This window comes from Mus caroli, chromosome 7 (genome assembly GCF_900094665.2).
Source record: "Mus caroli chromosome 7, CAROLI_EIJ_v1.1, whole genome shotgun sequence".
NCBI lineage: Eukaryota > Metazoa > Chordata > Mammalia > Rodentia > Muridae > Mus > Mus caroli.
In genome coordinates, this window is record NC_034576.1 from 125,368,506 (window position 1) to 125,381,910 (window position 13,405).

The 13,405-nt window shown below is 45.8% G+C and overlaps 1 protein-coding gene across 3 annotated transcripts in view; it reads left to right on the plus strand.

Moving 5' to 3' along the window:
• Slc5a11 (solute carrier family 5 member 11) overlaps window positions 1–13,405 on the plus strand; it is a 63,222-nt gene that overhangs the window by 32,451 nt on the left and 17,366 nt on the right. For all 3 annotated transcript variants that reach the window (XM_029480116.1, XM_029480115.1, XM_029480114.1), the window contains 3 exons: window positions 4,814–4,918; window positions 6,949–7,054; window positions 9,248–9,328. In XM_029480116.1, coding sequence (XP_029335976.1) covers window positions 4,814–4,918; window positions 6,949–7,054; window positions 9,248–9,328 — 292 coding nt within the window. The remainder of the gene's footprint in view (window positions 1–4,813; window positions 4,919–6,948; window positions 7,055–9,247; window positions 9,329–13,405) is intronic.

Here is a 13,405-nt window from a genome sequence, read left to right on the forward strand (position 1 = left end):
AGGGTTTTTCTGTAGCCCTGGCTGTCCTGGAACTCACTTTGTAGATCAGGCTGGCCTCCAACTCAGAAATCCGCCTGCCTCTGCCTCCCAAGTGCTGGGTTTAAAGGCGTGCGCCACCATGCCTGGCTCACTTTTCCTTTCAATGTCTCATTTTAAAATGTCTTTTCCTAGTTAGATGTGAAGTGAAGTGGTTCATGCCTGTTATATTACCATTCAGGAGGCTGAGGCAGGAGGATTGCCATGAGTTTGAGGCAATCCTAGGCTACCTGAGTTCCAGGCTGACCTATAGAGTAAGACCTCTCCAATTATAACAACAAAAGTCCTTACCTACTCCAAGGTCATAAAGATATTTTTTCTGTATACTGTCTTCTAGAACTTCTCCATTTGCTGCTATCCACTGAGAATTTATTATTATTACTTGTGTGTGCACATATGTGTGTATACATGCACATGTGGGTGAACTGAACATGCCTGCTTATGCGCATGCACTTCCAGGCTGGAGTTCAGCCTGGGGCCTTGTTTCTCAGAAGCCAAACCTTGTTTTTTAAGAGAGGAACTCTCACTGGGCTCTAGGCTGCCTGGCTAGGATCCTCCTGTCTTTGCATCCTCAGCAATTACTTTATTTATTTATTTATATTTATTTTTCCTTATTTTAATTTATGTATGAGTGCTCTACTGCATATGCATCTGCAGTCCATAAGAGGGCATCAGATCGCTCTATAGATAGTGTGAACCGCTACGTGGTTGCTGGGAATTGAACTCAGGACCTCTGGAAGAACAGCCAATGCTCTTACCCACTGAGCTATCTCTCCAGCCCCAGCACTGGATTTCTAAGCGTGCTACCACACCCAGGTTTTCCCATGGGTTCTGGGGATCAAACTATAACCCTTTTTGAGCACAGCAGCATAGACTGGGCACCTCCCCAGCCCTTAGATATCACTGCAGGCTACAGACTGAGCACCTCTTCAGCGCTTAGGTGTTACTGCATATTTACCATGTTCGAGGACAGCACTAAATACTTCCCATCCTTAGAGACTAGCTTTGCTCATGAACATGGAAACTGAGCCATAGCCTTCTGGTGCCTACCAAGCAACCACATGCTCGTCTGTCATTTCCTCTGTGTATCTGTCTAGTGAAGACCATGCATTAAGCCTCAGGTGGGGGTATAATCAGGTACCATTGATTTCACAGTAGTGAGGGTTTCCCATGGACATGGATGCAGGGCAGACTGGATCTCATCTGGAGAGAGTTTCTGAGGTTCCCTCTAAAGCCTCCACCATCAAGAGAGACAGAGAGTATAACCTAATGCAGAGCTACTGTCAGCCAGGGCCCTGGGAGCTGGAGTGGTAATCTCTAAGGGTTACCTTGTTTTAGTTAACTTTTGGGACAGTCTCGGTATGTGGCCTAAGCTGACCTAGAATTTGTGATCTCCATGTCAGGATTATGGGTGTGTGCCATCACATCTGGCTGCTGTATTTACTTCTGCCCATTCAGTCAACACCAACAAGAGGGATGGTACCTATTTGGTCCCCTGGCCCTTTAGCACTGAATCTACATGTGGAGGAGTATTGTGGTCTAGATCCTCTGACTCACTGGGCTGTTTCCTGAATGGCCTGGGCTGTAGAATAAGGGATACCTTGGAGATACGAAGGCTTATTGTGTAGTGTGTTAATGATGCACACTCTCCTTTGTTCCCTCCTTCCTGCTCCTCCTCCTCTGTCTTTTAATAATTAGAAACTTCCTGTAGGTAGAAGCTGCAGTTCTCCTAGATTGACCCCAGGATCAACTGATAGTCAATGCCAGCAGCCAATGGAGCTCAGGAACCAAGGCCAGATGCAGCTGTCTATCATTCACAGATTAGATAGTGGTTGCCTTTTCTGGCACTTTATCTGGATGGACTGGGGCACCCATTGTGCTCTCTGATTAGGTCTCAGCTCCCACAGTGTACAAGGCTTGCTTCAACCTTTCTGTGCAGTATTCCTGACAGTGTCAGAGCTCAGCATAAAATACTTCCAGAAACTTCCTGCTGAACATCCTTGCAGCAAATAAGAGGACTCAGGCAGGACATCCATGAGAGTCAGCATCCCAACCTGCCTTTTGAGACGAGATGGATAACAAAGCTTTATTAATCCTACTAACATATCTATTGCTATATTTATTTTTGGCAATATTTTAACATGAAGAATTCAAATATGTGTCAACATTTAACTCATCTTACTAGAAACACTCCTACTGTCTAGGATATTCCATCAGATTCTACTATGAATTTACCAGTTTAACTTTTGTCAGACTGGTTTCACCAGGTAGTCCAGGCTGGCTTCAAACTCATAATCCTCCTGCCTCAGTCTCTCAGATGCTGGGATCACTACCAAGACTTGTTCTTGAAGCATGTCTGGGCACTCAGCCCACATTAGTCATTTGTCTGCACTGTGACAATAGTCCTAGAGATTAAACAAGGGGAGGGGCTTGTTTTCACATTTCCAGAGAGTTCTGTTAGTTGGCTCCCTTGCTTTAGACCCATGGCAAGGCAGAAACATCGTGGAGGGAAAAGCATGGTGGAAAAAACCACTCACTTCATGGCATCCAGGAAGCAGAGAGTCAGGAAAGGGCTGGTGACAGTCAACGCAGGTCTGCCGTGACTCCAGCCAGGGCAGCAGTCTAGCTCCCTCCATCTTCTGATAATGTCAGCAAGTTATGAATTCATCAATAGATTAATCCATTACTAGGTCAGAGGCCCAGGATCCAAAGACTTCTCTGACTAGAGCCATCAACTGGGGACTAAGCCCTGCCCATGTGAGTTTTTGGAACATGCTGTGAGTCCAAACCACAGCACAGCCTCTCCAAATGTAGACATGCACCCTGTGATTGTCATCATCACCCATCCTTCCTCACCTGACATCTGTGACCTTGTAGAGGAATGTCTGCCAGTCCCAGGTCCCAGAGTGATTGAGAGGGACATCCCATAGCCTTTAAAAACTACAGGCCAAATCATGATTCTCAGAGACATGGACAACCCCAGTCCCTGGGACATCCCATGTGCTCATGACTGCTTTGGCCTCAGCCTCCCATCCCAGAGGTCTGGGAGTGCTCAGAACTCAGGGCCTCTTGGATGAAGATGTTCTCTGCTCACCGTTTCTCAAGTCTGCACATTTTGTTCCCAGAATTCCTTGCTTCTCATTGGAGGATGGGCAGACAGGGATTCCTGTAATAATTTCAGTGTTGGTTGTGGGACCAACTACACTGTTCCATGGAACAAAACTTATCTTTCCATTGTCTTTCAGGGTTTTTAATTTTTCTCTTTATTTTATTTTATTTTATTTTATTTTATTTTATTTTATTTTATTTTGCAACAGGGTCTTACTGAATAACCTTAAACTCTTAATCTTCCAGCTTCAGCCTCCTGAATGCTGGGATTGTAAACATAAACCATCTTGCTTGGTGGATTTTTCCCCCTTAATTTTTTAAGTGAGCTTTGTTTTGTTTTGTTTTGTTTTAATGACATGCAAGCACTGTGTGTGTTTATGTGCTATGCTATGGGGCATGCTCATCTTATCATGGGACAGAGGGCAAAGTCTCATGTGCAGCTTAGATGCCCTTAGTACTTCAGCAATGTTATCTCTTGCTCCTCTCTGTTTTTAAAAAATTATTCTTTTGAGAATTTCCTACATGTATACAACATGATCATATACCACATGTCCCCTCCAATTCCACACCCTGGGTTGCCTCAGTGTGTCCCTTATAACTGCATGCTGTCAATTGTCTCCTTCCCCAACCCTGTCCTCCCCTGCCGTGTCCAGTTAGTACTGCCATCCGCTCATGGATCTCTCTGTCCCATGAGCGGCTCTCTGCAACAGGAAGTTGCTAAAGGAGATCAGACAATGCCTGCTGCTCAATCTATTCATTTTTCTGGGTTTCCTTAAATTTGGGACTGGTTTTCTACTTATAGTAGCCATTTAAACTTCATTTTCAAGGGTTGGAGTGTAGCTCAGAAGTAGAATACTTACTTAATGTGCAAGAGGCCCAGAATTCAATTTCTAGCACTGTTTTTTGTTTTTTTTTGTTTTTTGGTTTTTGTTTTTTTGTTTTTTTTAATATCTCTGGGCATGGTTGTGCTTCTAGCACTTGAGAGGCAGAGGCAGGCTGAGTTGAAGGTCTACAAAGTGGGTTCTAGGACAGTAAGGGACACATAGAGAGAGCCTATCTTGAAATCTCCCCCTCGAAAAACCAAAAGCATTTAGTAAAAAACCAAAAGTTTTTTAGTATAAAGTTAAGTAAAAAGGCAGGTTTGCTTAAATAGAAAAAAACACGTTACAGAAATTCAGCCTACATCTAAACTTGGATGGAAAACATCCCGCCTCATGTCTGGGGTAGTGACATGGCTCAGCTGGGAAAGGTGCTTGCTGCCAAGCCTGGCAACTTGAATTTGATCCTCAAACCCACATGATGGAAGGAGAGATTCAACTTGTGCAAGCTGTCCTCTGACTTCCACATTTGTGCTGTGGCATGCAGTCGTTATGTGTGCACACACGTGTACACACACACACACACACACACACACACACACACACACACACACACATGAACACACACCTGAAACACAATAGTTAGGTACAGAACCCTGTCTAGACCCAAATGCCTCCACAGTCTGCCCCTCCCCAAGTCCTCTTCCTCATTGTTTCCCATGGAGAAGCCAAAAAGATACTCTGTGCTTCTGACTTCAGTGGGCATGGGAGAGATGGGCAGGGCTGGTAGCCAAGCTGAGGAGGCAAATGCCCAAGGCCACCTGGGGGCTACAAGAGGTTTCAACCCCCAGGTAACCACGATGCCAGAATATCTAAGGCGGCGCTTTGGGGGCAACAGGATCTCCATCACCCTGGCTGTGCTCTACCTGTTCATCTACATCTTCACCAAGATTTCGGTAAGGTGGATACACAGCCTAGCCATGCTCCTACGGCACGGTGAGAGGCTAACCGAGTGCATGCAAGGCATTTCTTCCATATCACTTCTCTCTGGGGCAGGTTTGATGTTAGAGGGAATAGAGAGAGGGGAGGAGGCAGAAGAATCATGAATAAAGGACAGGCAGAGGCAAGGAATCCCTCCCTAGGTCTGCCAAAGTTTGTTTGGTGACATCTCAGCATGAACAGAGATCCAAGAACCACCCCCACTTCCTTGCCCTGTGACCTTCCTCCAGAAATAAAAGAGTGGGCAGATCTTAATCAGATGTGCTGGGGAATGCCTGGGCATGCCTCATGCTGACCTTTGGATGGGCTAGTCTCCAGGAAGGTGGCAAACACCACATGCACTGTAGCCTCCAGGCTGGACTGCTCAGCAGGATCAGCTCAAGATGTCACCCCTGGGGGTGGTGATACTTTTGTCCTACATGGATGTCTGTCCTGCAGGGGCAGAAGATATCCCATCTAGTACAAACAGCAGCAACTGACTGTGTCCTGGCTGCAGACTCAAGGCACTCTTTTTAGAATGCTTCCTTATAGTCTGGCACAAGGTGAGTGTCGTCTTAGGCACAGTCCACCAGTTGGAAAGAGGAGTGTCACCATTCCCGATGGCTAGACTAACACAAGCTAAAGCTGGAAGATGCATGAAATTATGATGTGTTAAGAGGCAGAGCCCAAAGTCCTAGAGATACAGAGTGAATAAAGAATACGAGGTTACCAACTGGCCAGCATCGAAGGGCCTCGTGTGCAGCTCTCGCTTGCCTACTATGGATGATGTGAGAGCCACACAGGTGAACGAGATCACCCTGGCTGGAACACACAGGTCACAGTGTGGAGGAGGGCAGGTAGGAAGAGAGCAGAAGTGGAGTGGCCATGAGGTTGTTGCCAGAGTGTAGGGCAGGTCTCTCAAACTTAACTGCCCACGGGGCTTCATTTTGAGCCCCCTCCCTTCATCTTAGGATGAGATGCATGAGGAAATAATGTGTGTAGCTTTTCTGTATTTGTTAGAGTTTGGGAGAGAGCCTGGTCATGGGGAGTTGCTGGGAATGCCCATCATAATCCACTCTCCTCTTCAATCACTCACCCACTCCCTGTCCCATGCATCCACCTACTTCCTCGTCCATCCATCCATCTGTCCATCCATCCATCTGCCCATTCATCCATCCATCCATCCACTCCTTCATCCATCTATCCATGCATCCATCCATGCATGCATCCATGCATGCATCCATGCATGCATGCATGCATCCATCCACCCATCCATCCACTCCTTCATCCATCTATCCATGCATCCATCCATCCATGCATGCATCCAAACACCCATCCATCCACCCATCCACCCATCCATCCATCCATGCATCCATGCATCCATCCACTCCATCCATCTATCCATTCATCCATTCATCCATGCTTCCATCCATCCATCCATCCATCCATCCATCCATCCATCCATCCATCCACTCCTTCATCCATCTATCCATGCATCCATTCATGCATGCATCCACCCATCCATCCATCCATCCATCCACTCCATCCATCCACTCCATCCATCCATGCATCCATTCATCTACCCACTCCTTCATCCATGCATGCATGCATGCATGCATGCATGCATGCATGCATCCATCCATCCACTCCTTCATCCATCCATCCATGCATCCATCCATCTATCCATCCATCCATCCACTCCTTCATCCATCTATCCATGCATGCATCCATCCATTCATCCATCCATCCATCTATCCATCTGTCTGCCCACTCTGTCATCCATCCATCCATCCATCCATCCATCCATCCATCCATCCATCCACTCCTTCATGAGTCCACCTATTCACTTCCTCCTCCATTCACCCATTCAGTCCCTCTTCCACCCATTCTCTGACTCATCTATCAATCTACACACTCCCTCCTCCACACACTCCTCATCCATCCATCTACCCCCCTACTCCCTAGTCCATCTACCTGTCCATAAACTCTTCAACTTCCCATCCTACAGGTGGACATGTATGCAGGGGCCATCTTCATTCAGCAGTCCTTGCATCTGGATCTGTACCTGGCCATAGTAGGGCTGCTGGCAATCACAGCTCTGTACACTGTTGCAGGTATCATGGGGCATGGGTGATACTTAGAGAGTTGGTAGGCAGGGCTGTGGGCTACCCACTTATTCCTGATACAGCTTCTGTGACACACCATGGCTAGGACCATTTACTTACTAAATCTCACACTCACTCCACTGTCCTGAATAATCACATTTATAAAATCATTATGCAAAGGGAAGAAGGCTATTCAATAAGATGAGGGATTATTTAAATGCACCACAGATAAGCCAGATAAGGCAGATGGGATCATGTCTGTCATCCCAACACCCAGGAGGCTGAGGCACGAGGATCCTAAGTTTAAGGCCCTAAGTTTAGACAGCTCTATATTTTCCTTTTAAATTTGTGCTCAAGTAGGAGGCTTTCAAATAGCTGTGTTTTGACTAGTCACCTGTTTATCTACTCTGGCTTCACCCTTGTTTGCCTCCTCTTGGTGCAATTCATTCCACAAATGTATGTGCACATACACATACTCACGTGTGTCGTGTCAATCACCTGTGTGCCATTTGCCATAGAAAACTGGTATAGAAATAGACCTGTGAAACAAAAGTCTCTATTATAAAGCTGGTTGTGTTGGCTCAGGCCTATAATTCCAGAACTTGGGGGTCTGGGGCAAGAGTTTAAGACCAGCCTGGGCCATACAGAGATCTTGTCTCTCCAGAACACCTCCCCCATACCAAGAGAAAACTACTGAAACCAAATTAACAACATAACCCAAAACTTTTACACACACACACACACACACACACACACACAGAACTTCTAGTGGCTATGGAGAAACAAATCATGAACAAAGAACTCAATTGTCAATCTCAGAGTATATTGATAAATGCTATCAAGGGTGACTAAGGAGCTGGGGAAGCTCTTTTAAAGGAGCTTTTAAAAGGGAGGTCTCTTTGAAAAACATAGGATACTCAGTCAAGGGTTCTCAAAGGTGATCTCACAACCAAATTTAAATGACATGAGAAGTGTGGAGAGTTCTGAGCAGAGAGGAGGACTGGAGAGACTCTGTAGAGCCTGTGGGATGAGAGCACACACCCCCCCTCCACAGAATAGCTAGAGCGTCTGTGACAATGACAATGTGTCCTATCCACTGAGCTTCAGGGCTGCTATTTGAAGGCTTACCTCAGAACATGACTGCAGCCGCTCACTCTGAGGAGCCGGCTAGGAGGCAGGGAAGGGACTAGTACTCTGCAGGAAAAAGAAAGAAAACAAAACTTGCTCCAAGTGTCACAGAACACCACCCTACTCAGAGAGGAAGGGGACACAACTCAATGCACACAGAGGCCCCTAATGCAGAGAGACTACTGGAAGCCATGTGCTCAGAGCTGGAGGGGAGTGAGCTAATTGTCGTGTTCATTTCGTCTTTGTCTCGGCCAGTTCATTGAGTTCCTTGAATGAAGGAGACTGTCTCCTCTGTTTGGCTGGAGTTTCTATGAGGGCAGGAACTTGCCTCTTGGTGGGTACCCAGAGCCTGGTGTCACCAGATATTCAGTGACCAATTGAATAGAATGGTATGCCTCAGTATGGAAAAAAGAAGGGCTCAGTGGGTACCAAACTGTGGTATAGAAACAAGATGGACTCCGAGCACTAAACTATGAGCTCTCGTGACTTCTGCCTCACTTGAGAGAACAGCAGAGAGTTTGGGTGGGATTGTAAGCCAGGTCTCCCATCACTCGGGAGAAGGCTCCATTACTGATGCTCAGGAAGGGGATGTTAAGGATGCCACGCCCTTCTACATGTTTCCCTAATTGCCCAGCAGTTTGTCCTCTGGTGTGGTACCTTCTTAAAACCTTTTTTTTTTTTTAGGTTTATTTATTTATTTAAGTACACTGTAGCTGTCTTCAGACACACCCAAAGAGATCTCATTATAGGTGGTTGTGAGCCACCATGTGGTTGCTGGGATTTGAACTCATGACCTTTGGAAAAGCAGTCAGTGCTCTTAACTGCTGAACCATCTCTCCAGTCCACCTGAGGCCTCTTAAAGAGTACTGTTCTCAGGGCAACAAAGTCCCAGGGTTCCTAGAGGGAAGATGTGGAGTCCCATGCAAGCACGTCCACCCTATTCTTTTGATCACTGCAAGTCACTGGGAGCTGAAGATGAAGCAACACTGTGAAATGTTTGCCGCACAGAGGGACCAGAGGGTTACTCTGGGTCCTGTGGGAGTGCCTGACCCTAACCTCTGCTCTTCCCTACAGGAGGTCTGGCTGCTGTTATCTATACAGATGCTCTGCAGACTGTTATCATGCTTATAGGAGCCTTCATCCTCATGGGCTACAGTAAGTGGGGAGCTCTCTTTTCATCACTGTGATAAGCAAACGCAGAGATCAGGAAGCATATTTAGTTCCTACCTGCTCCTTCCTATTCCCGTGTGTGTGTGTGTGTGTGTGTGTGTGTGTGAGTGTGATTGTGTGTGTGCGCGCACGCGTCGCACATGCGACAGAGAGGTGGGAGGGGGAGCGGAGGCAGGAGATCACCTGTATGTTTGTGAGTGCGTGTGCAACATCAGGTTTCTTCTTCAGTTAGTTAACCTGCTCCACCTTAATGTTTTGAGACAGTCTCTCATTGAGCCCAGAGCTCACTGGTTTGCCTATACTGGCTGGGCTGCTCAGCTCTGGAATCACTTGTCTGCCCCTCCCCCAAGAATCTGGATCCACGCACCTCTCACATGGGCACCAGCAAGCCATACCCCCAGCTCTGGGTTTTACTATTTTTCTTTTTAAAAATTTTTTAAATTAAAATATAATTATGTCACCTTCTCCTCTCCCTTTCCTTCCTCCAACCTTTCCTATATGGCTCCCCTTACTCCCTCTCACATTGATGGTCTCTCTTTCTTTGAGTACTGTTATTATGCGTATAGAAGTATATAAGTACAACCTGCCGAGTCTTGTTTTGTTGCTTGTGTGTATACAGTTTCAGAGCTGACCACGTTGTAGTGGATAGAGATTAAACTGACTATTTTTTTTTTTTTTGGTTTTTCGAGCCAGGGTTTCTCTGTTTCCTTGGCTGTCCTGGAACTCACTCTGTAGACCGGGCTGGCCTCGAACTCAGAAATCCACCTGCCTCTGCCTCCCGAGTGCTGGGATTAAAGGCGTGCGCCACCACGCCCGGCAAACTGACTATTTTTTAAAGTGACGAGTGGATAAGCTTTTTTTCTGATACTGGTGTGGATAGACGATTAACATAAATCAATGAAAGGAAGGGAGGTGTCAAACTCTGACAGACAGTGATGTTTTTGACCTTTTGAGATTTGGACACGGAAGAGTAAACAGCAGAACAGTGCTTTCCTGTCACCCCAGTGTCACATAACATGTCAAAGCACATGACATTTGGACTCACGTCCACGTAAAATGCGATACAGTGACATGGGAGATCTTCGTTATCCTCCGTGTGTGTGGTGCATGCATGTATGTATGCATATTTGCTTGTGTGGGAGCACACAGGTAGGGGTGTGTGTACTTGCCTGTGGAGGTCCAAGGTTGACCTTCGGTGTCTTGTGTCTTCAAGTTTCCATATAAACCCAGCAATTCTAGTACAGCTAGGTTGCTATGGAGATTCAATCTCTGCCTCCTACACGCGGGCATTTCAGGTGGCTTGTCACGTACAACTACTTCATCAGCCAGGGAAACATAAAGAGACAGAATATTAGAAAACAAACAAAACACGAGGACTTGGGTCTAGGCAAGCGGCTTCAGACTTTAAACTGAAGCCATCTTGCCTCTGGCAGTGAAACTGATGATGTTTGTGGAGAAGCCCGAGATCGGGTCCTTTCAAAGACACAGGAAGAATTTGGCTTTTAGCACTGTGCAGGGCACGGGCTGTGTTTTGGACATATGACACCTTCAACTTTCAAATGATATTTCAAAGAAAGAACCACTGAGCCATACATGTGCTTCATGCTTCAAACAACAAAGATCACTTGCTAGCTTTTAGTCAGTCAGACTGCTTTGCACCCTGGTGAAGAAAAACAAAGTTCTTCCTTTCTGTTTTCTCTCCCTGTCGGAGTACATTTTTGTATGTCTGAAAGCACCCCTGTTTGTTGATCACTTTTGAAAACCGCCTTGACTGTATATAATGATCTTGGTTGTGACTTGATTTTCCAGTACATTGGCAGGGTCTCTCCTGCCTTCTGCACCACAGTGGGGAGGTCTGCTGTTCTCACTTCTCCTCTGTGTACCTCCGTGTATCTCCGTGTACCTCCGTGTATCTCCATGTACCGAGACCCACCTCATCCCTCCTTTGGCTGCCTTGAAGGTTTCGGCATTATCTCTTTTTTTATCGTTAACTTTTAACGCCTTTTGCTTCTTTTTTCTCACAGTGTGGCTGAGGCCGGCGCTGAACTTCTAAGCCCCTGTGCCTGGTTCCTCTACTCTTCCGTTGCAGCATTTCTAATAGGATATGTAAATGCGGGTTGTGTTCATCCTCATTGAGACTCTTGAGATTTGCGGAACTGTTATTTAATGGCATGTTTGACTTCTCATCTCTCCTCTTGTCTCCCTATCTCTTCTTCTTCTCCTCTTCCTCCTCCTCCTCTCCCTTCTCTTCTTCCTCCTCCCCTCCCTCCTTCTCCTCCCTCCTCCCCCTCCTCCTCCTCTCCCTCATTCTCCTTCTTCTCCTCTTCCTGGATGTTCTGGAACTTGATCTGTAGATCACGCTGGCCTCTGTCTCTGCTTCTCAGGGCTAGGGTCACTGCTGGTATTAAAGGTGTGCACCACCACACCCGGTTAGTTCCAAGTCTTACCAAACCCCCTATGTCACACCTCACAGCCTCTTCTTTCTATTTTAGCATGAGTTATCTCTATTTGCATGTTTTCCAGCTTGCTGATGGCTTCTTTGGCTGTGTTGTCTGCTGATGGAAGAGCGATTTGTTATCTCTGTATTATCTCCATTATATCCTTTCATCTTTTCTTCCTTCTCTTTCCCTCCTTCCCCTCTCTCTCTTTCATCATTCTCTTTCATTTTTCTGTTACTGGGGAACAAACCAACCTCCTTATGCTTGCTAAATGTATACTCTACCACCAAATTGCACCCCAGCCCCATTTAGCCCTTCCTGGTGTATCTCTGCTGAGATTGTCCCTCTAGTCATGAATATTGCCCACATTCGCACTGCAGCCTATATAACCTATTAATCACGGTTATTTTTCATTTCCTGTCTGACAGTTGCAACATCTGGGTCAACTCTCAGTTTGCCTTTATCACTTTGTTTCAAAACGGTAGGTCATTTTTCTTTCTTTCTTGGGCATCTCATTATTTCCTTTGATGTTGAGTAAATTGAATTTATGTTTGGATATGAGCATAGCTCTTTGGCCAGGTCATTAATGAGGGGCCAATCTGGTTAGGGGCTAAGCTGAGTGTAGATTTTTTTTTTTTTGATAGCTCTTTTGTACACTTCCACTTCAAATGTCTTGGGCATTACCTGTGCTGTGATGGAGTCTGGTCTTGCAGAGGGTTTTTGTTTTTTGTTTTGTTTTTATGTCTGTTAGTTTTTCCATAGCTGTAATAGAATAATTGACACGAAGAACTTAGAAACACGAAAGATCTGCATTGGCTCACCATTTCAGAGATTTCAGTCTGTCATTGTGGGGAGGGAGGGCCTTATGGAAAAGAAGTTTACATCGTTGCAGCAGGAATCAGCCAGATGACAGGAAATAGCCAGGTTGAGAGACAGCCACCATTCCTTGCTCATATATAGTCTGTGACTTATTAAATTTGATTCAAGAAAAAATAGAAAACCTTAGTAGTCTGTTTTCTAAAGAAGAAACCAGAATATTTGATACTACAAACTGTCCTAGTAGAATCAGGAAAAGGCTATTTTTATTACTTGATGCCATATGAAATATAAGCTACATTTACTGAAATCAAAGAGATGACATTATTGTTTACAGATACTGATATGACTGGCTGCTTAATGACCTGGAAAAATTATCTGGAAGGGGTTGAGTAGATGAAGATTAAAACTCAGAAACCATTATTTTTTATCCAAGTAGAGTTTTATTTGATATGCTGATAGCTCTTACACTGGTGCTACCAGAGTGTGGTCCATGGCCAGCAACCTCAGTGTCACCCCGGAGCTCATCAAAGGAATCCCAGCCCCAAGCCTGATCTGCCAAGTCAGGGTCTGTCCTTCAATCAGACAGAATCCTAGGCCCCGCCTTCCCTCTGGGCCACGGTTGGTACTTCAATAATCAACAAATGATTCATGAACTTAGGAAGCTTGAGCCCACTCCTGATTCAATTCTGTACTCAACTGCGCTATCTGCTGTGGTTTGTCTGTTCAGGTTCACTTGCTCCTCAAAAACTTTTTTTTTTTTGGTTTTTCGAGACAGGGTTTCTCTGTGTAGTCTTGGCTGTCCTGG